The 23,615-nt window shown below is 39.7% G+C and overlaps 1 protein-coding gene across 3 annotated transcripts in view; it reads right to left on the bottom strand.

Moving 5' to 3' along the window:
* Window positions 1-20,601, bottom strand: part of SLC9A6 (solute carrier family 9 member A6) — a 51,056-nt gene extending 30,455 nt beyond the window's left edge. The window contains exons 1-8 of one of the 3 annotated variants that reach the window (XM_025277345.2): window positions 20,451-20,601; window positions 20,092-20,316; window positions 11,575-11,774; window positions 9,909-9,986; window positions 9,558-9,634; window positions 9,141-9,253; window positions 6,780-6,885; window positions 324-465 (exon numbers count right to left, since the gene is read on the bottom strand). In XM_025277345.2, the coding sequence (XP_025133130.1) occupies window positions 324-465; window positions 6,780-6,885; window positions 9,141-9,253; window positions 9,558-9,634; window positions 9,909-9,986; window positions 11,575-11,774; window positions 20,092-20,260 (885 nt within the window). In that variant the 5' untranslated portion in view covers window positions 20,261-20,316; window positions 20,451-20,601. The other 2 variants (XM_006056250.3, XM_025277346.2) reach the window with 2 other exon arrangements.
* Between the last annotated feature and the right edge of the window lie 3,014 nt (window positions 20,602-23,615).

Genomic DNA, 23,615 nt, shown 5'->3' with positions numbered 1-23,615 from the left:
CTCCTCCATCCATGGGATTTTCCAGGCAATAGTACCAGAGTGGGGTGCCATTGCCTTCTCCCTTAAAATTCACCCCCAAAAGGTCACTATGTCTAAATAGAATTCCTTAGTGAGTGTTTAAGGGCATGAAGCCCTACACAAAGCAATGAAATTCTTTTATTTATTTACTGGTAAAGATGATTGCCTAATTCAAACCAAGCACTTGCTTATAAGGTTAATAATTATAACATGATGTCAATTGCAGAAGTAGGGGAAACCACGGAACACAGTATTACATTACTCTGTAAAGTTAACAAGAAAAGATAAATATAATAAAAGGATATTAAAGCTGTCACCACTCCAGTAGCAGCACCCATCGCGAAAGAGCCACTGAAGATTCCAAGGAAAATCCCAATAGACTTGAACATGGCTGTGACATCAAAGGTGTGGCTGTTGTCTCCAGCTGGTTGGTATGCTACTATTGAGCTACGAAAGAGAAAGAAATGGCTCTTTCTTTGAGAAGCAACTTTTACTTTTAAAACATTATCTAAAAAATTTTAAAAATTACCTAGTGTCAAGCTTGATGATGAAATAAGAGGGGGTAAAACCCCAAAACTTTGGATTTGAATTGCCAAAATAAGGACCAAAGGTTACCAAAACACGCTGCAGTGGATCAGCTAACAAGAAAACTCAGCTTTTGTTAAGTGACAATTTCAGAAGGTAGAACATTTTATTCAGTAAGATCCTCTTTATGAAGGTCGAACCAAGCCTTTTCCTCCCGTCTCAAGATACCATGCAGCACTATTCTTTTGTGACTGTTTACTTACTGGTACTGAGTGCCTGAAAGCCCTAACGTACTAATAATATGAACAAACTAATGAAAAATTCCCCACGTTTCCAACAGAGTACGCATAAAAATATAAAGAACACTGTTCAATACTCAATCCGGTCACATTTTGTTTTTCCTATGGGAAAAATAAAAAGGATGACTAAAGAACCCTTTCAACTTTTAGAATACCAGATAGCCCAGAACCTCCTATCTATTCACTCACTGAAATGGACTTTTATAGATAGAAGGGCTTGAAAGGCCTTCCAAGGAGTTAAGAGTCCACTCAACAGTACTTTTAGCATACCCAGCTGAATCCTTCACCTAAACTTCTGAAAGAAAGTCACTCTGTAAGAGGCCAAGACAGGTAATTAGAAGGGACACTCTCCATCTTGAACTCACAGTCTAAATCTGGTCTAAAAATACTTCTTTTGAAACAGTTGCCCCAAGAACTAAACACAGCTGAGAAAATCACTCTTGCTAGTGGGTCTCTGGCAAAAGCACCTACCATTACTAAGTCAGTTTTCATCACAGTTAATTGAGTACCAGTGTTTATATAATAAATCCAGACTCAAAGACATCACACAAGTCATGTCAAAGAAAAGAAGCAGAAAAAATACATTCCTAAGAATATAATGAATTCTCCCTGTGGTTATTGCTGATTTTTGTTTTTTTGATTCGAGGCTAAAAAATGACATTGCTATACCACGTACACTAAGTTCTCTTCACACCTCCCTAGTTAAGTTAAAAAACAAAACAAAATCTAAGACCAAGCTAACATTTCCTAATTTTACCTATCTTATTGAAGTATAACTCCAATATGAATTTCTGGTAATGGAATATAGAAATTTCTGAGACTCAATCTGAATTGAAAACTTTAAAATCTGCATTTAGTCCAGGTTTGATGCACGATACTGGATGCTTGGGGCTGGTGCACTGGGTCGACCCAGAGGGATGGTGTGGGGAGGGAGGCGGGTTCAGGATGGGGAACACATGTATACCTGTGGCAGATTCATTTTGATATATGGCAAAACCAATCTTGTAAAGTTAAAAAATAAAATTAAATTAAAAAAAATAATAAAATCTGCATTTAAATCTTCAAAGTGACCAGATCATTTTGTGATTGGTAGATCTGCTACTGTTTTAGTGAATATGAAATGGCTTTTCATGTCATACTATCTTACCTACACGTAAAGGACCCTACCACTGTAAATTAGAGTTGACTATATTATAGCATGAAAATATAGCAGCTGGCTGGAGAAAGGAAATACTGCTACAACAACGTTCTTTCTCTCTGGCCATAGTTTTCAAAATGCTGACAGGAACAAAGTATCAATGCAATGCCTTCTGAGATCACTTTCCCTGGAGTAGTTCATGGAAATTCAAAATTCACATTAATCATTATTTTATTCTTTAATCACTAAAATGTACAGGAAAAGCATGGTGGGCTGAGAACAGATGAGAGGTTTGTCTTCTTCCTTTTCAAATGCTGGCCTCTGGATTGAAATCTTAACTCATCTTTTCTACATCAGTCAACATTTTAACTTGAGGCAGCAGCATTTTTATGAATACTTAAAAAAAATCTTGAGAGTAATACAATGTACAATTTAGGGGGGGAAATCACCCCGTCATTTCACTACCCTGACAGATCTCTTATTTTCCTTCTGTATTTCTTCCCCCTCTTTTTGTTTTTGTTCAGTCACTCAGTTGTGTCGAACTCTTTGTGACCCCATGGACTGTAGCACACCAGGCTTCCCTGTCCTTCACTATCTCCCAGAGTTTGCTCAAACTCGTGTCCATTGAGTCAATGATGCCATCCAACCATCTCATCCTCTGTCACCCCCTTCTCCTTATGTCCTCAATCTTTTTGTTACATGCATGCTAGTTCATGTTTAGTTGTAATCATAGTGAACATACAGTTCTGAATTCTGCTTCTTCAACTGACAATAAGAATGACTACAGTCTCTCTAATCGTGGTTTTTTAAGACATCAAAATGGTCCAAATGGATATAACATGATTTATTTAACTATTTCCTCACTATTGGACATTTTAAAGTTGCTTCTAATATTTTTGCTACTATAAATAACAGTGTGAAAGAACATATTTGTGCTTTTTACAAATTTTGGACTGTTTTCCCATTCTACATTCTTAGAAACAAGGCATTAACTAAACCTATAGCTGCTTTTACATGTTAGGCAATAGCTTTCAACTAAATCTTTATTATATTTTAAGAGGGAAATATGACTATATCTCTCATTTTTTAGTAATGATATCCAATGGCCTAGAAATTCTACTTTCAAAAAATATCCTACAGAAATACTCTCAAGGATTCACAAAGATTTATATATAAATATATTCACTGCAGTGCTATTCACAATAATACAATATTAGAAAACACTAAATATTAATCAACAAGGGAACTGCAGAGGTACATTGGTAATGTATCCATACGATGGGATAAAGGAGGTATTAATGTAGTACAATGTCTAAGTGAAAGAAGGAAGTTACAGAAAAGTATGTACAGTGCTATGCCTTTTTGTTTAAAAATTAATATTGTTTATATATATGCTAATATCCTAATGGAAAAATCTGGATGAAAACATTAATAAGTGGTTATTTCTGAGAGCTGAAATTTCAGGAATTTTCTACTAAGTCAAATACTTTAAATTTTTGTTAAAAACATGTATTAATTTATTATCATAAATAACAAAAGATAAAATACAAAAGAGCAGGTACTACCAATTTCAACGTCAACAATGTACAAGTGATACAGTTTTAAAACGACTTCAGGGTTTCTCAATCCTGGCATTACTAACATTCAGGGCCAGGTAATTATTTGTTGGGTAGTGGGTGCTGTCCTGTGTATTGAAGGATTATTTAACAGTAGCCTTGGCTTCTACTCACTAGATGCCAACAGCAACATCCTCCTATTCTTGATAACCAAAATGTCTCTAGACGTTGCCAAATATCCCCTGGTTGGGGGGTGGTAATGGTGCAAAACTGTCCCCAGTTAAGAATGACTATAGTAGACCATTACCAGCAGTAACTATTTTTCATTAACAATTTTGTTCTTGGTAACTGAATAGGTAAAAATGGCCACTAATTTAACATGTATATCTCTGGTGACTAGTAAAGCTAAACAGTTTCTGTCATGTTTGTCTACTCATACTTACATTTTATAAAATGTAAATGACCCTCAAAACATATTTTAAATTAGTATGAACTTAGGTCTCTAGGGTAATCATGGTATACCCATTCAGAGGAATACTATTCAACGTAGACCATCTCTAGGTATACACAACACTATCAGCACATACAGCTCTACCTCATACAGCAATGAGGGAATCAGTTTCACTCCACCCTCACCAAATTAAAGTATTGACATTAACAGCAAAAAAAGTTACTGTCACTCTAACAGGTCAAAAAACAAATAAAAACAACTTCCAACATAAATTTCGAGAATGGATACCTTAACCTGTTAACTGCCTAAGAGAAGTCCTTCAGGAAGGGGTCCCCCTCTTTCCACAAGGCTGTTTCTACAGAATATACACATTAGAAAATCACCAAACAGAAGTCAACACAAAGTAGACTATTCACATCTAGTGAAAGTTGCTCAGTCGTGTCCGACTCTTTGAGACCCCATGGACTATACAATCCATGAAATTCTCCAGGCCAGAATACTTGAGTGGGTAGCCGTTCCCTTCTCTAGGGGATCTTCCCGACCCAGGAATCGAACCAGGGTCTCCTGCATTGCAGGCGGATTCTTTACCAGCTGAGCTATCTAATGTACTTTTAAAGGCAAACGAAAGATGATGAAAAATGTAATGCCAAGCACTTCAGTTAGGAACCTCCTACGAAAGTGAAAGTGTTAGTCGCTCACTTATGCTTGCCTCTTTGAGACCCCATGGACTGCAGCCCACCAGGCTCCTCTGTCCATGGGATTTTCCAGGCAAGGATACTAGAGTGGTTTGCCATTTCCTTCTCCAGAGGATTTTGCCTACCCAGGGATCAAACCTCGGTCTCCGGCACTGCAGGCAGATGCTTTACTATCTGAGCCACCATAGTCGCAAAAAATTCTGGCAATAAATATGGTAGAGGGGGTAGAATTTATATGCACTACATTCACAAAAGAAGATCTGATCTTTAGCACATCTTCATGCACAACATTTAAGGAATTAGTGTTACATCTCAGAAAGGATAATTTTCCACTTTGCAGTTAGACAATGGGGTAAATCAAGTTGTGTAAACCAGAGTCAGTGGCTGACTGCTCTTTTATGGTTAATGAAGTGGAAATTAAGGAGAGAAATAAAAGTAAGGAGGAAAGGTGAGGGAGTTTTACTTCTCTCTTGTAGAAAGTTCTGGTGTAGAGTAAAGGCAGTTGTCTATAGGGTTAGATATTTGCTTAGTAGGAGTGAGTTGGCAGGCCACAGCTCCTCAGAGGTTCACATCCACTCTTTCACCTGCAAATATCTTCTAGTAGCATATATAGTGATTTCTATACTGAGATTAAAATACTGCTCATTTTCATTGTTTTCAAAAAGTGTCCTGCTCTTTGTGACCCCATGGAGTCCATGGGGATTCTCCAAGCCAAAATACTGGAGTGGGTAGCCATTCCCTTCTCCAGGGAATCTTCCCAACCCATGGATCAAACCCAGCTCTCCCACATTGCAGGGGGATTCTTTACCAAAATTCTGTAAAACAATTATCCTTCAATTAAAAAATAAATTTAAAAAGTATACTACTTAGCACTTCTAAAAATTAAGTTTCTGAAATGATTATGTTAAATAAGAGAAATATGAATTAAAGTATGAAGTATTTCTTAATCATCAAATTGGCAAAAATAGCAAAGTCTGCCAGGTTGGTGAAGTTGTGAGGAAACAGGCACTCTCATAATTTGGTGGCTAAAATGCAGAACAGCTAATTGACAGGCATTTTAGCAATTTAACAAAATTACAAATGTATTTACCCTTTAACCCACTAATCTCACTTCTGAGAATTTATCCTACCAATAACCAATATACTAATGTACATATAAAACAGGCAAGTTCAAAGTTAATCACAGCAACATTATTTGAGATAGTAAAGAACTGTAAACCCTTTATGTTTCCAGCAATAGAAGACTGATTAAGTAAACTACAGTACAGTTCATAGTATTGTACACAGAATACTATGTGCCTGTAAATGAAGAATGAGAAACTCCTTGCTTTGATACAGAAAGATCTCCAGAATGTAGTTATGTGAGAGGAAGTCAGGTATAGAACATATACAGCATGCTACTTTTAAAATATGAAATGAGGCAAATTAAGAATATTTATTCATATACATGCTTGCATTTGAAGAAACACTAGGATACACAAGAAACTAATAAAAATGGTTACCTAAAGGGACTGAGGGGATAGGTGGATGAGGACAGGAGTGAGAATGTGACTTTTCAATGTATACCTTTCTATATAGTTTTGATTTTTGAACCATGTGAATATATAGCTATGCCAAAAAATTCAATTTGAAGAAAAAATGTCCATGTTAGAACAGAATGCAAAATTACATATACACTACAATCACAACTATGTAAAAATATTATGTATAGAAGGAAAGAAATTTTTAAAATGTCCTAGAATGCTTACAGTAATTGTCTTTAGGTGTCAGGGATACATGTCACTTTTCCTTCCTTTTCTTCTGTGCATTTTTAAAAAAAAAAGTATTGGAGTATAGCTGCTTCACAATGTTGTCTTATTTTCTGCTGTACAGCAAACTGAATCAGCCATGCATATACATATATTCCTTCCCCTCTTTTTTTGGTTTCTATGAATTTTCCATGTTATCAATAAGTATACATTTATTCACAGGGGAAAAATACTTCAGTTTTTCAAATGTTTCTATTCATAATGTACTCTACTCAATAAGTGACTTCTGGTTCTTAGAATCCTAATGTTCAACATACAGAATAAAATAAGAAAAAAAAAAAACACTTACGAAGAGAGCACTATGGCAACAGCATCATTGAGGACACTTTCACCAAAAAGAAGTGCATAGAGTTCAACATCAACTTGAAGCTCGTGGAATATGGCAAGAACAGTCACTAGCAAGTAGAAAGAGTCACAGGAATATTAAGACATTACAAATATAACATATTTCCCTCCATAGATGATCATACTAGTTATTTGGAAATTCCTTTCTTCATCTCAGAATTCAATCCTAACAAACATTCATACCATATTAAAGATTCAGTAATTTTATGTCAATATTTTTCTTTTCCCTAACTGTGTACCTGTAATATCTCCTTCCTTTTTCTAACAGTCAAAAATAACCTTGGAGGACTGAGTTGGCCTACATTCTTTATGCAAATGCTAATAATCTTGCCTTGTACATTTCTTTCCCATAAAAAATACATTCAGAATTTCTTACAGACCAGGTGATCATTAATCTTTGATAAAGAAGACTATTACAAAAAGCATTTCCTGCTGCAAACTTCATTTTTTCCTTGGAGCCTTATAACTCACTTCTATTTGACTTGTAAATTTCAAGCATACCAGCTTAGCAGAGACAGTGGGAAATGAAAACATGAGTTTGGTTTCCGGTTGGCATAAAATTTATGACCAGAATTATAGCTGCTATATTTAACTTAATAAGAAGACAACTATCAGACTATTTCAGCTTGAGAGGAAAAAAAAAAACACCTTCTCTTAGAAAACCATTACATGAGAATTCTTAGAAAATCAGAGGAGACTGAAGTTGCATTGTAACTTTAATTGCTGAGTCACGTACAGCTCACTTGCTAAATAAACTCAAGCAAACATGAAAGATTATTACAACCAGAGTTGGGAGAACCTCTTCAAATGCCAACTAAAAAACAGGAAGCTTGTACTTTAAAAGATAAAGTGTCCACTGCAAAGCATTTCATCTGGAAAATCCTGATAGCAAAGCTAACCAAGAGAAGGCAAAAAGGAGGGCTGGAACAATGCTGTAAAATTTTAAAAAGAACCTATGGCTCCCCCTTCTATCAAGTGAACAACTGCAAAATAATAGAATTATTATAGGGGTAAATACCTATATAACTCAGAAGAAATATAACCATTCAGCTTCATATAAGCAAAACAGTTCTGCTTGAGGCATCCAGGCAATACTCCCACTAAAACAAAACCAGAAGTTTTAAGTAATGTAGCCAGTCCAACTGACTGAGATTTCTCCTAGACTTTGAAAAGTTGAGGACTTTGCTTCCAGTAAGAGAATATGGAGAACAGAGACCACTAGCTTCCTGCAAAAACCATCCCATCTTCATACTGATAATGGGAATAGCTACAAACAACAAGGGGGCAGTCTCGACTGTCTTTAAGGAGGTGATTTGCTTTTCAGTTTTAAAAATGCCAGACTACAAAAATGCCTCTCTAAAATGTCCTCTGAGCTTTTAAAATCATTTCTTACAGAGTATAGAGCATATTTTCCCACTTTCTAAAATGCCCTGTGTTATCAGAGTTAACACAGGAATTCAGAGATAAACTTTGATTATGCTGGATGATAATTAAAGAAGATTATTAACTTACAAGGTCAAAGGGTAAAACGAAACAAACCTACCAAGAAAACAAAATCTAGTAAAAGAAAACTTGTGTCCTTAGTTCAAAAAATGCAGTCTCTGCTCTTATCCCTACATTGTCAGCCTAAACATGCTCTAAATTCTTAATTTGAATGTAGCTGTGAAGATCACCAATATTATATCAGGAAAACTACAGTCTAACTCATCTAACTCAATACAACAAAATTCACTGTCACGTCATGATAATATCAAAACTACTCCATAATCAGAAAGCCAATTTTCTGAAAATAGCTCTGTAATATACATTACAACCCACCAATGGCCCCAAATCACACTTGTTCGTATAATGGCCTTCCAACAGTCATTTTAGAACAATTTTTCTTACTCTTAAATTCAGATTAGCTAAATGTCAACAGATTTTTAGGGATCTGTTTTCTAGAAGCTTGAAAAGAAATGTATCATCATTGCCCATTCTTAACTAATACAGTTTGTCTTCTATACCCTGTCACCTGGGATAGAGACCAACCTAAAATTCTTGAAGGAAATGCTTTACGGTCTTCATCTAAAAAGCATCAAATTGTGGACCAGTATTAGGACATATAATAAAGAGGAAAAAAATTGTGTGCTTAAGCCAAAAGGATCCATGAATTTTGTTTTTTCCTTCCACAACTGGAAAGTATAGCAAGATGGGGAATACCTAATCCTGAATTCTACACCTCAAAGCAAGAAATACATGCACGTGTGTTGTTGGAAAAACACTGTACACCTTAGGTACTCAAGCTCCACATTCATGTAAAACATACCTGGATCAGTTGCCGATACGATGGCACCAAACAGCAGGCAATCTGTAAAGTAGAAATCTCCGGCAAGTTGTCCAGTTACTTTCATCAGTGTAACACAGCCATACATTATTGATCTGTTCAATAAACATATGTCTACTTTAGAAAAAACATCAACTGTGAAAGAAGTTAGAATACAATAAGAATAAGACGGGTCTACTATTAGTACTTTGTGACTAATCCCACATTTACTGCATGTCATTTAAATATCGTAATGCCTTAGCCTTAAGGAAAATTCAAAGAACTTATTACCTATATGAATACATTTTACTACAAAAGTCCTTAGACACATTCAAGAATACAATACTGCAGAAGTCAAATATGCATTATTTTAAAATTATAATTTGAAGGCTAAAAGTGTTTTAAGCTTCAAATACTCACCCAATTACAAAACAAGAAATTGCAGTTCCAAGAAAAGCGTATGCTAGGATTGACCCAAGGTTTCGAAAGAAATGTCTCTGATAGGAAAAAAGTTTTACTGTGTTAGAATATTCACCAATTATTTTTAAAAGAAAAGGTTTCATATTCTAGTGTACTATGCTAATATTAAATGCATTATCCATTAAAAGAAATAACTAAGAGAGACTTTTTGTACAGGCATTAAATTCAGCATCTCAAAAGGATCAGGAGAGGGAGAAGCGAGGGGTGAGCTGGCCATTTCTGAGCAGCAGCGATGGTAAAGCCCGTGGAGTGTAAGGGTGTTCAAAGCATATGAAATACAAAAGCACTTACTCTTTTCAGGCTATATCCTGCATAAAATATGATAGGAGGAAGTAATATGTTGAAAAATACTTCTGGATCAAAAGTAACCTGTTAAAATAAAGAGTTCTTTTAGATGAATTCGCTCAGAAATTTCTTATTACACTATGAAATGAGCAAAAAGAAAAAAAGATTAAATGTTAAACTGGTGAAAGGCAAGAACAGTACCACTGCGGTAACTGAAAAATATTTCATACAGGATAGCTGGTGTTCCACTTCTCAACCAAATGACAAGGAGATAGCATTGGAACAATCAGTTACATCCTATCTATGCAAAGTAGGTTAAAATGATAGTAACACTCTTCAAAATAAGAGAAAGTATGAACATGTCTTTGCTTTAAATAAAAGAGGCCCCAAACTGGTAACATAAAATCTGGGAGTACAGAATTATTGTTGGCAAGAGGAAACAGAGTTCTTGCATAGGTAACATCTCTAAAGGTATATAACATAATATAAAAAGTTTCTGTACAAATCAGATTTCTAGTCCTGACAGCCCATTCCTTTTACTATCTATTCCCTATAATAATACAGATGTCCCCTTCTGTTCATAAGGCTACAGTAGGATTTGACATGAACACAGAGCAGCTACACACATAGCCAAGCTAAAAGTTCATTTCCTAGAGCTTTTAAGGAACTAGAATTTTCCACAGGTAGAAAAAAGCTCTAGCTGCAAAGTAAAATTTAAGTTTGTGTGAAATTTTGAAAAGCATTAAAGATGGTCAAAAACACAACCAAGTAGCTGTAAAAGCCAAGTCCTGTCAATGTAGAAAGCAGACGTGGAGGCAAATGGTCAAGAGTGGATGAAAACAGAGATATGAGGCCCTGAGACACGTCAGGATGGGAACTATGAATGGGTCAGGAGAAAGCAGCTCCAGGAATGTCTGGGAGCCAGTAAGACTGAAACCAACCTACATCAAGTTTCATGCACACCATGGGACAGTACCTGATACTCAGGTTGAGGCCCTTATGAATCAAAGAAAGATTAAATTGTGCTCAGTATACAACACAAGGGCATCCCTCCTGGCTCAGTGGGTAAAGAATCCGCCTGCAACGCAGGAGACACAGGAGATGCAGGTTCAATCCCTGAGTTGGGAAGATCCCTGGAGGAGGAAATGGCAACCCACTCCAGTATTCTTGCCTGAAAAATCCCATGGACAGAGGAGCCTGGCAGGCTACAGTCCTACTGGTTGCAAAGAGTCAGATGGGACTGAGTGACTAAGCACTCTACAACACAATCAAGGCAAGAAAGAATTCAAAAAAATATTCATGGAATATTTTAGGTATTATCATATAAATGCTATGTGCTAAAGTACTATAAAACTCCAAGGGCCATAAGCAAATTGAAAGAAATATTTATAAATTCTGCTTAACTCAATACCGGTTACCATTTATTACAACTGTAAACATTACAGAGTGAAACAAAAACAATTACAGTACTTAGTTTCAATCAGAAAATCAAACTGTAGACATGACAATTTCCTTAGCACTGCATTACATTCATTCATTGAGGTTTTACTGCATTTGAAAATACTGATTATTCTAAATATCATTAAAAATTCATTATTTTTCTCCTGAATCACTTTGCTGCTATTATATACTTTTTAAAAAATCCAAAGGTTCTCTTTAATGAAGAACTTACCTTTCTAAGCATTTCATTATCTTGAACGTTATTGAGTTCATGTGAACTAATCTCTCCTTTCAGTGTATACTCATAAAATTTTCCACTAACATTTACCAATAAGGTAGTTGGGCTTGACTGCACTTCACAGCTCAGGGTCACGTTATTCACATCGCTTGGAACGTGAATGCCATATCGAAGCACAAGGCCCACCAAAAGACCTGGAAATAATAAAAGAATAAGCTCTGCTTTCATACAGAAACTACTTCTTGTGTACCCCACACATACCTCTGGATTAATAACAGAAAATCTCTTATGATAGTTTCCTGTAGCTCAAAATTCATTTTTAGACCAAATGCAGTTTACATTTTAAAGTCCTACTAAATTCACAAATCTAAGTGCCCAATATAACTCCAGTGACAGGAGGGGAAAATATCCCCAGGGGTAACAATGCATATTGTATTCCTAGATCAATATATAAATAAGTGATTAGGAAAGTAACAAAATGAGGAAATACCTTCAGATCATCTGTACACAGTACATGCTCCAAGGTGTCCCAACCTGACAGTATAATTATGTTAGAAATATGTTTACCATCTCCATCTATTAATACCAATTCACAAGTCCTAACTAACTTCTTGCTATTTTCTTAAGTCATTCCTAAAGCACTGCTGCTGCTGCTGCTGCTGCTGCTAAGCCGCTTCAGTCGTGCCCGACTCTGTGCGACCCCATAGACGGCAGTCCACCAGGCTTCTCCGTCCCTGGGATTCTCCAGGCAAGAACAATGGAGTGGGGTGCCATTTCCTTCTCCAATGCATGAAAGTGAAAAGTGAAAGTAAAGTCGCTCAGTCGTGTCCGACTCTTAGGGACCCCATAGACTGTAGCCTACCAGGCTCCTCCATCCATGGGATTTTCCAGGCAAGAGTACTGGAGTGGGGTGCCATTGCCTTCTCCTCCTAAAGCACATGGCTGGCCAAATACAATTTTTACAAACTGGAAAGTTAATGTTTGTAGATTGAGTTCTTCTAATACTAAAGGTTCAGATTTTAATTTTAAAATATGTTTCAAAATGAAAACATGGACAGAAGAACTGACTTTGACACTATGATATCAATGTATTATTAGAATTTTACCTGGATCATCATATTGATATTCAGTTATGCACAATGTTCTAAGTACTATAAACCTAGATTGATCAAAAATGTTTAAAAATGACTTTATTGTGATATAACTCAAGTACCACAAAGTTTATCCTTTTAAACTGTACAATTCAGTGGCTTCTAGTATATTCACAAAGTTGTATACTGATCACTACTTTCCAATTCCAAAACATTTTCATTGCTCCAAAAAGAAACCCTAGACCTATTAGCAGTCACTCTCCACTTCCCCCACCCCAACTGCCATCCCCTGACAGCCACTAATCTACTTTTCCTCTAGATAAATCTGCCTATTCCGGATATTTCATATAAATGGAATCCTACAATACGTGACCTTTTATGTCTGGCTTCTTTTCCTTAGCATAATGTTTTCAGGGTTTATCCATGTTGTAGCATATATCAGTGCTTCATTTCTTTTTATGGTCAAATAATGCTTCAGTGTATAGATATACCTCAACTGCAAATTGAACTCAAACATCTGGAACTTTCCTTAACTCTGCTTTAATGGCATTTTACTTTCCTGTCTCCATCCACTCTAACTGGTCAGTCTTTCTTTTAATATATGTGAATGGACTATTATGCTAAGTAGGCCCACAGGGTTCACAAATGAAAACAAGGTCCCTCCTTCAAGTAGCTCTCAGTCCACTTGGCAAAGGGAGTGGGACATTAGGAAAGTCTTTCCAGAGGTGTCATCTAAGCAAGTAACAAAGTAAGAGAAAATGGTTTCCCAGGTATGAGGACTAGCAGTACATATCCAGTCACGGAAGAGTGAGAAAACATAGCCCATTCAGGGAATCATAAATAGTTCAGGATGGCTGGGATATCAAGTGTCAAGAGTTGAGGTGTGAAAGACTGGCAGGAGCTGAATCACGAAAGACCTTGCATGTTGGGGAAGGGAGTTTAGACTTTATCCTGAAAGCAAATGAAGCCATAGAAAGCCTATAAGCAGGGGCTTGACATCAGATTTCTATTTTAGCATGACTGGTCTAGACTACAGAGGTTCGGAAAGGTCAGATAAGAAGGCCACTGAGGTTATTCAGCACTAAGAATGCAGGGCCTAATCTAAGACAGCAGAGATAGGGAGAGAGGGAGATTTTTTAGAAAGTATTATCTTGTAAAAGAATTTGGTGACTGAGAAGACTGGGAGCAAGGCAGATGAAAAACTAAGAGGAACCTAAAGTGACTTGGCAACTAGATGGATAAGCTGGGCCAGTGAGTGAGGCAGGGGACAGATTTCTAGGGGAAATGCGCAGCTTCATTTTGGACATGTTGAGTTTGATGTACCTGTGATACATGCACAGTTGAGTATGTGGGATCTGGACCTCAAGGAAGGGGGAGGGTCTGGACTGGCGATATACACTTGGCAGTCATAAGATGGTTGAAGTCAAGTGCAGAAGGGATTACCTAGGGAGCAAACAAAGTGAGAAGAGGACTATGGATATATGCCCAGAGTTTTATGCCAAAATTAAGGGGCTGGTAGAAGAGAAGAAGACGATGAAGGAGTCTAAGAAAGAAAAGCCACAGGCATAGGAAGAACAGAGGAGGAAGTGATGAAAACTAGTAAATGCTGCAGCAAAGTCAAGGAAGACAAGCATTAAGAAGTGTCAATTGGGTTTGGCAACAAGGAGGTCACAGGTGACCTTGGTAAGAGCAATTTCAGTGAAGTAGTGGAGGCAGGAGCTAGGCCAGAGTGGGGAGTGATAAAGCAGAAATGGGGAGTGCCAGAGCAGTAGTTGGCTGGGAATGGAGGAGGAAGCAGCAGAGATGAAGGATCCTTCTCTTCAACTTATAGTCACATGTAATTTTCTTCTTTTAAATGAGCAACAATGAGTAACTGGTAACCAGTACAATGACATGGACTCTAAAAAACATTTTAACAAAGATTCAGATATTTGAAACAACATGATGGACATTGAGGGCATTATGCTAAGTGAAATAAGTTGGACAGAGAAAGACAAATACTGTATTCTCTTTTATGTGGAATCTTAAAAAGAATAAAACAAAAAACAAGCTCAATAGATACAAGCTCTGGTGGTTGCCAGAGGCAGATGGAAAGGGATGGGAGAAATGGGTAAAGGGGTATAAATTTATTTAAAATTTAATAAATAATAATTGAAAGATTTGATCTTGCTGTTTAGTCACTAAGTCATGTTCAATTGTTTTGTGATCCCATAGACTGTAGCCCACCAGGCTCCTCTGTCCATGGGATTTCCCAGGCAAGAATACTGGAGTGGGTTGCCATTTCCTTCTCCAGGGGATCTTCCAACCCAGGGATCAAACCCATGTCTCCTGCACTGGAAGGCAGATTCTTTACCACTAAGCTACCAGGAAAAGATACACTTTGAAAATATCTCACCTCCAAAAAACAAAATTAAAAAGTGATGGCTGGATACTGTGTTTGATAAACATAATCTGGGAGAGAAAAGGTTATCACTCCACAGTCATCCTGTCTATATGATATGGAAATAGCTCTTTTTTCTACTATCCCATAAGACCTCCTAATTAAGAGGCTCAGTAGTACTAAGTTGTCCCCTTACATTGATGCACAAAAATCACAGTTAAGCTATTACAAGCAGCAATAATATCAGCATAAATTCTTGCCTTATCCCCAAGCCTAACTATATAAGGAAGAGTACCCACAGGTTCTACTGCACCCCAACCCAATGCTGAAATGTCACTGTGTGTCCTGAGGAGGGCTCGGCACTTGGACAAATCTTATACCCTGGCAGTTAAAACACCAGCAAGGAGAATAATTACTTAGGTTGCAAAAAAATCAGATCTTCTTATTACAGCATCAGACAGCTGAAAAATTAGAATTTCTTTGAATAAAGTTGACAGATCAAGTTAACTTGGGCTCTGTGAAAGGTCAAATCCTAATCATGGAGTTAAGGCAATTCTCAGTAAAGAGAAAGTACACAAAAGGAGTGCTTTGTTAAGGGGATAAGGCAGAAAATTCTCGCTTCCTACACAGAGGCACAAAAAATATTGATATCATGACATTTAAAATTACCACTGTCAGGCAACAAAGTGTACAACCACAAAGAGATATCTTTCACAAGAGACAAGTCCCTCCCTTCCTACACATTCCTGACCCTCTTGTGCTGGAGACCCTCCCAAGGACTGAGGACTCAGGCCCTCTGGACCCAAGGCCCAACCACTGTATGAGTCCCATAGTGGAAACTGGTTTTTTAATGGATTTCAGCACATCCTTCCAGCTTATCATACTAGAAGCCTCTGATAGTCAAAAATATGGAAGAAACTTAAGTATGGCCAAAATTGATAAAGATTTCTACAGATTAAAAATATATGCATATTTGTATATGTGTGTGTATACATATATAATATTTATCTGCTTCTTGAAGAATGCTGTTAGATTCTGTCTTAAAAATTAATCCAACTATTATGAGTCTATCACTATTTTCTCATCTATAAAATGGGGATAAATGACTTTCCCAACATTATTTGGCATTGACAAAACCAGAATTAAAATCTGCATTTTCTATTTCCAAAGTCTTTATAATTTTCTTATCACTTCCTGGCTCTCATGTCACTAACTTGTTCTCTGGTGGTTGTGTCTCCATTCTCTCACAGGTTTCCCTCACAACTCACTTTAAAACCCCTGTAACTTTAAGTATTAACTCCCTTCATATCTGATCTTATGAAATTTAATATAACATAGTGAAGGAGAAAAAGCACAAGTTTGGAGGGCAGATAGAAGTATCAATTCTGGCTCCATCAAGTTCTAGTCTGTGATTCTAGCGTAGATAATCTCTCATTGAACCTCAGTTTCCTCATACGTAGTGATGATAATACTAACATAGTTCGTTTTCATAAATAAGCTTTATCTCTTCGACATGAGGTAATATGTTTTAAGAGGCTAAGAGAATGGGGCTCTGAGGCTGACTGACTGAACTTCATACTGACAAGTTATGTTACTTCAGGCAGGTCACTGAACCTCCCTGTGCCCCAATTTCCTCATCTGTAAAATGGGAAAGATAATAGTACCCATCTTACAGGGTCGTTATGAGGTTTAAATGAGATATCTGGAGACCATCTAGCAGTGTCTAACGTTATAATGTTCAGTAAACACTTCCTATTCAGTCACTAGATTGTAAGTGCTTTGTGGGCAGGGAGGATGACTCATCTGTATTTTCCCATTATGTCTCATACATCAAAGACAATAAATATTTATTGATGAATCACATTAGTTAAACTTGGGACTCTGGATGCTGTAGTTTCAGGCAATAATAAGTACTGCTTCCTTGCTTTTTGCTTTTTATACCATCTAAAAGCACACTGCAGTTTTCAGACTTAGTAACGGTGACTCACTTTGAAGCTTCGTAAGCAAACTAGCCCAGTGAACAGAACACTTGGGTGCTTCAACATTGTTTGTAACTAGGCTATATTACAACCTAGAAAGTGACCACATTGGCAATTTAATCTCGTTTTCTTTTTTTACCCTTGCTTCTCAAAAAGATAAAGGAGAGGCTTATTTTAAGTAGCATTTTTCCAGGATTTAGGTAGCTAAATCATCAGTGGACTGAATCTTGGCGATCTGGACATTCCCAGAGTAAGAAGTCTTTTCATCTGGAAGTAAAACTAAAAAATAAAGGTCTTAAAGTACTATATTAACATAATAGCTATAATGGTACAAGTTGTAAGAAAAGGTAAATGGCAGATGGTAATCATGACTAGAAAATGTCCTAATTTTCATGGCACTGAAAGTACTTTGAGCCTCACCTATTCTCAAACTGGATTTGGGAGTTGGTCAGGAGGCTGTTCATCCACAGCCCCCGATCACCCATATTGAGAAAATGGGACAGGCTAAAGAATGCCAAGTCATGGCAAATCAACCCGATTTGACACCCAGGTAAATCTCTTTTACTTTATATTCCACAAGAGACACCCTTGTTTTTTCTTCACACAACACCAACACTAAGGTACTCCATCACTTTTTATTAACTTAGAAACATCAGGGAAGGAAATCAGTAATCCCACTTTTCTCCTGTAGCCCAAGAATTAGAGGAGGTTAATGATATCAACTACCAAAGAACAAATGTTGTCAGGGCAATTCTAAGTCTCTATTTGACTTTTGTAAAAAATACTATGTCTGCCTCTTAACTTACAAGACTGAGTCAATTAAAAGAATCATTCTGAGCTTAACCTGAGAAAATGCAGTTATAACAGCAATAATAATGCAATTGAAACTCTCATTTAATGAGCATTCACTTAGGGGTCAGATACTGAGCTAAAAACATTTCTTCCTCACAATAATGCTACTATCATTGTTCCTAATTTATAGATGACAGTGTAAGATGGTGAACTTGCCCAAGATCACAGAGCTATTGGCACAGCGAGATAGGAACCCAGGTCTGACTCTAAAGCATGGGCTAGAAATCACGGTGATGGTCTGTTTTTGTATGATACAAGAGCTAAGAATGGCTTTTAAATTTTTAAAGGTTTACAAAAAGAAAAACAAAACAAAACAAACATTTTCACAACACAGAAATGGATGTGATCCACAAAGCTGACAATATTTACTCTGTGGCCCCTTACAGAAACAATTTGCAGACCTGTGATCTAACCATCTTGAACCACTTTATCATACTCTCTCTCTATAGGAAAGAGGTTACAGTGATCGGTTCCTTATTTTAACACCGTAATACTCATTTGGCATTTAATGGAATTTAAGATCCTTTATTTTCTTTATATGACTTGTCTACCCAAGAAGGGTAAGTTCTTTTAAGGTAGGGATCATATATTTCTTTGTATTTTCTGTGCATAACATAGTAAGCTGAGTAGCAAATGTTTGTTGAGGATAGTAAATAAATCACACACTGTTATACAGAGAAATTAAACAGAGATACACAGTTTATCTGACTAACTCAGCTTAAGGAGTGCTGCAAATAGAATACAAAAACATGAAATATGAAAACCACCACCCAATATGTCTAAAATCTAAGAATCTTAAGAAGCAGAGATATTTTGCACACAGGCTTAGAATTTTATTACCTTACAAATGAAAAATAAAAAAGTAAAAAAAAAATGAAAAATAAGTCTGAGTTCCTGCATTTTCCTGATACACACAGCTACCTTTCCTTGCTATGCTACCCTTGAGCTGCACATTCCAGAAGTCTGTATTTACTGGAAAGGGATGGGGGTGGGGGGGTGCGTGGAGAAACGTCTTTTTATGCCAAGGCTTCTCCCACCTATCTGCAAGTCTGAGACACAAAGCTCAACAAGCTCATCAGTTTAAGCCTGTTTCAAATGCAGATAATCTTCACTCATGAACTGCACAGAAAGGACTGTTTATCTGCCCTCTTCTCTCCAACCATATATCCCCTCCTGGTCATCCTAGATTAAGACAGCAATATGCATCTTTTCCTCTCATGGGTCCCCAGCAGAGGCCAAAATGCCTCTGAGTCTGTGGTTTGATTTGCCCTTCTCCCCTTATGATCAAAAAATAAAGATAAATAAGAAATCTCAAAAAGAAAGCACACTAAGACACAAGAACTGAAGCCATTTACTCAACAATCTGTCAATAACCTTATGCCATCAGCAAGTCACCCATCGCACTGCATATGCGTGGTGCTCCTAATTACTGTTTGGCGGAACTGTTCTGACCATCCTATAGTACAACACGCTGCCGGAAGATCTTTATCTCTTGTCCTTAGCTCGGCACGGCCTGAATTAGAAGAGTCAACCATATGTATTCATATCAGATATCACAAGCCTAGTACAATACATCAAGATGTCATCAAAATTGCCCTAAGCCGCCTTCGGCTTCTTTCCCGTACAGGTTTTTCTCAGCCTCCAAAAGACAGGGCATAGCAAGAGCTGGGTGATGGGGAAAGGTGGACTCTGGCTCCAAGGGAACGCCAGATGCTGAGCAGCAGAGATACTGCTGCAGCTTCAATGGACCTTAAACGAACTGACATCCCAGAGAAATGGATAGCTGGGCTGGCTTCCCCTCCCCCAGTCCTCAACCCAATCCGAGACACCGCACCCACTCCCTTTCCATCCTCAGTCCTGGGTCCCGAGCTCGGTAGGCAGAGGCGGAGAGGAGGGGTGCGGAAGAAAAAGGAGGTGGGGTCGGAGGGAAAATGGTGTGGACTGGCAGAGGAAAGGGGGGCGCGAGGCTGAGAAAACGGGGGACGAAGCTTAGGAGAAAATGGGGTGAGGCAGAGAAACGAGGAGTGAAGCAGGGAAAAAAGGGGGCGACGGAGAGAAACGGAGATCCGGGAGAAAGGCGAGGCGGAAAATGGAAGCAATGGGAAGGGGAGCGGTACGTAGGCCGAGCAGAGCCAGGAGAGGAGGTGAGGCAGCCGGCGGACAGAGAAAGGGGGAGCGCCCAGGGCAGACACGGGGTTGAGACACTTGCCATAAATCATAGCCAGGCCGGTTTCGTGCAGGAAGCGGGCCCGGCGGTGCTTGAAGAGCCAGATCGTGAGAATGGTAAGCGTGAGCAGCAGGATGAAGATGAGCAGGTTGGCGCTGTCCTGCCGGTGGCTCTCCTCAGCTTGCTTCTCTGACACGATTTCCTCGTCCATGGCTCTCGCTTCTCCGCCAGCGCCGTCCGAAGCCCCGGCCCAGCCAAAGACGCCCACTGCGAGAAGTAACCAGAGCGGCCGCGTGAGCCGGCGGGCCCGGGGGCCGCCGCCGTCGACGCCGCGGCGGAGGGGCGCCCGCAGCCAGCCGCGTCGAGCCATGACTCCCCCCACCGCCCGCCCCGCTCCTCACCCGCAGCCGCCCGCGGTCGGACCACTCCCCGAGGGCTCACGGGAAAGGGGCGGGGCCCCAGGGAAGCCGTCGGAGCGCGCGCCGCCGCCGCCGCCGCCGCCGCTCTTAAAGCGGACGCGCCACTCCCAGCTCGCTGGGCCTTATGACTTTGGCCTTCTGTCCCCCGCCACATCAGCTTCCCCCCAGGCTCCGCTGCCAGGGAATGAAAGGCCGTCGAATCTAGTCTACCGCCTTCTGGAAAAGAAACCTGGGTTCAGCGTAATCAAAGCAGTGGCAGATTGTGCTCAGTCTAGTTTGATCCTATTCGTAAAGGTCTCAGAAGAATGGATCTTTCATAACCCATCTCAACATTGTCCCCCAGTGTCTCTTAACAGGATAAGAAGTTGTCCTCTTGGGAAGGGCCTAAATCTCCATCTTTAATTTAAATTGGATTCTCCTTGTTGTGTCCTCAAAGGGGGGGAAAATAGCACTGTAATAGTTCATAAATAATTGACTCAAAGGCAAGGATTCTGCGTGTGTCTTTATGCTCGGCTTTCTTTACACGTAAACACCCGATGTAAGTCATCTCTTACAGATAAACTCCTCAATCTCACAAAGATTCAGTCGGTTTGTGCTTAAATTTCCCTGTGCTCTAGTCTCCTCCCTCCCCAGGAAGAAATCTTTTGTGATGTGATGTGTTTCTCCTTTTCCTCTTGCTCCTTTCCTCTGCCATCTTAAAGGAGATTTCCCCAGCTCAGAAGCCACCTTTAACACCGTATCTCATCTCTCTTCTTCAAAGAGTATTTTCCCTGTTCTCAGCCTCTCAACCGTGCACCCAGGATTTTCACAGTTCTTACCACTCTGAGAATAGTGGATTTCTATTTTCTCCCTTCATCTCAGATCACTCATTAGTCTTTGTGGGCTTTTTGTTCTCTCTAGACTTTCTCTAGATGTTTCATTTCTACTTCTGCAGGAATGAACTCCAATTCCAAGACCTGACCTGCCACTCTCCCTCAGGCCTTTACCTGTTGGATCGTGAACGTAATGCTGGTGAGACTCCTACCAATTGCCAAAATTAAGAATGCTTTTTAAAAATTATTTATTTATTTAGATGTGCTGGGTCTTAGTTGTGGCATGTGGGATCTAGTTCCCTGACCAGGGATTGAACCCAGGCCCCCTGCATTGGGAGTGTGGAGTCTTAGCCACTGGATCACCAGGGAAATCCCCTAGAAATGTTTTTGAATGAGCTCATTTCACCCCCACCAACACATGTTCTTTCTCATTTTTTTCATACTGTTGATACTGGCTATCCATCCAATTCCTATCATACTGCCTAGAAGTCATGACTCTCAAACGTTTTCATCTCATGGCCACATAACCTCTTTGCTAACACAAACAACATCCAGGCAACTCCCAGCTGCCCCGATGTGGATTCACTCCCATTAACCAGTTCATTAAGATGGTAAGCTTAAAAATAAGAAAGTTCTGGAATGGTGCTTATCTTGGAGTTCTGGCCCCGTTGGGTCAGAATCTGTGCCAGTGACTATGAACCCATTCTCTCCTCTTAGTACCTGGGTCTGCCCCTGTCTTCCCAATTTCATGGCTGCCTGTCCCTATACCCTGCCTCCAGCCTAACCACACTGCCCTGTACACACAAGGCTGGGCTGTGTAGAGACAAAAAACCCAAGTGAGAATCATTCCCAGTGTCTCCACTGCCTCCCTCCTGAGACCTATCTCTGTCACCCCAGAAGACCTAGCAAATGAGCATCTCAGCTTCTTCAGGCCTAAACACCCAATCCAAGGCTCTTTTTGTCCCAGCACAAAACCATTTTTTATTCTCCTAGTGTTTGGAACTTAAGAAAAAAAAAAAAGTCACAGTCTGCTCTCCTGACTACAGTCAGCAAAATTCTCCAAGCTCCAGACTCTACCTCTGATTACATGGCCCCAGCAACTTAGTGTCCTTCCCCTACCCTCTCCCTAGCAACATCTTTATAGCAGGGTTCCAGAAGGAGTCTTGAGAGGGCAATAACTCTGTCAGGCAGGCCACACCCTAGCAGGGGAGCCCTTGGCTCCCCTCAGAGTATACTTCTGTCTCAACTCAACACTGTCTGGTGTGACTCTCGCCCTCCATTTTTCCTCTCACTGCTGCTCCCCCTGCCAGTCCTTGCATGTGCCTTCTGGAATGCCCTCCATTAGGATCAAAGTACCCAACGCTCTCAGTTGCTGCATGATGCCTGCTACATCTCCCCCTTTCCCCAGTCCCTGAGCCTCGCCCAGCACATCACATGCTCTGCAGCTGTTTCAAGTGGAGGCTGCTTATTTCCTCACCACTCCACAGTCCTACACACACACACACACCCCTCACCACTCCACAATCCTACACACACACACACACACACACACGCACACACACACACACACACACACACACACACACATCTCACGCCCTGTATCAGGTTGCTTCAAGGAGGAGCTGGCACTCCTCTCACTACCCATTGGTTGCATTCCAAGCTCCTAACTGCCCCACCCTGCCCTGAACGCTAACACCCTCTCCTTCCCTGGTCCTCGAACGATTTCCTGATCACTCTCACACATTCAGCAAGGACTTGGGTATCTGGTTCACAACTTCCTCTCCCCTCCCTCCCCTCACCACCCCCAAGCCTAGGCTCCCTTAGCCCCGCCTTCGAAGCTCAAACAGGTCAGTCACCTGGAATTCGAGCCCTGCCTCCATTTTTACTAGGAAAATCAAGATCCTCAAAAATAGTCTTCACCGTCCTCACCCTGCAGTCAGTCTCTTTCAGTATGCCATCAGTGCCCATGCCTTCCTCCTCCTCTCCAGCCCCAGTGCAAGTGGTGTTCCCTCCTCCCTTATGAAGCACGCCTCAGTCTACACCCAGCATTCCACCACCTGCTTCCTGCCTCTTTCAGCGTCTACTACTCCAAGAATCATCTTCCTCCACCATCTTCAGCAGCTCAGTCTTCACCACCATTTCTGTTCTCCAAAACCACTTTCAGGGACTTTTCAGTGGTTTTGGAGGTCAGTGGTTAAGACTCTGCCTTCCAACGCAGGGGGTGCAGGGTTCAATCCCTGGTGGAAAACTAAGGTCCCACATGCCAAGGGATGCAGCCAAAAATTAAACACATACACACACTTTCAGGTTTCTCTTCTAGGAAACAGCTTCCCCC

The sequence above is a fragment of the Bubalus bubalis genome, chromosome X (genome assembly GCF_019923935.1).
Source record: "Bubalus bubalis isolate 160015118507 breed Murrah chromosome X, NDDB_SH_1, whole genome shotgun sequence".
NCBI classification, from domain to species: domain Eukaryota; kingdom Metazoa; phylum Chordata; class Mammalia; order Artiodactyla; family Bovidae; genus Bubalus; species Bubalus bubalis.
The sequence above is the reverse complement of the archived record's forward strand: the minus strand, read 5'-3'. Positions and strand labels throughout refer to the sequence as shown.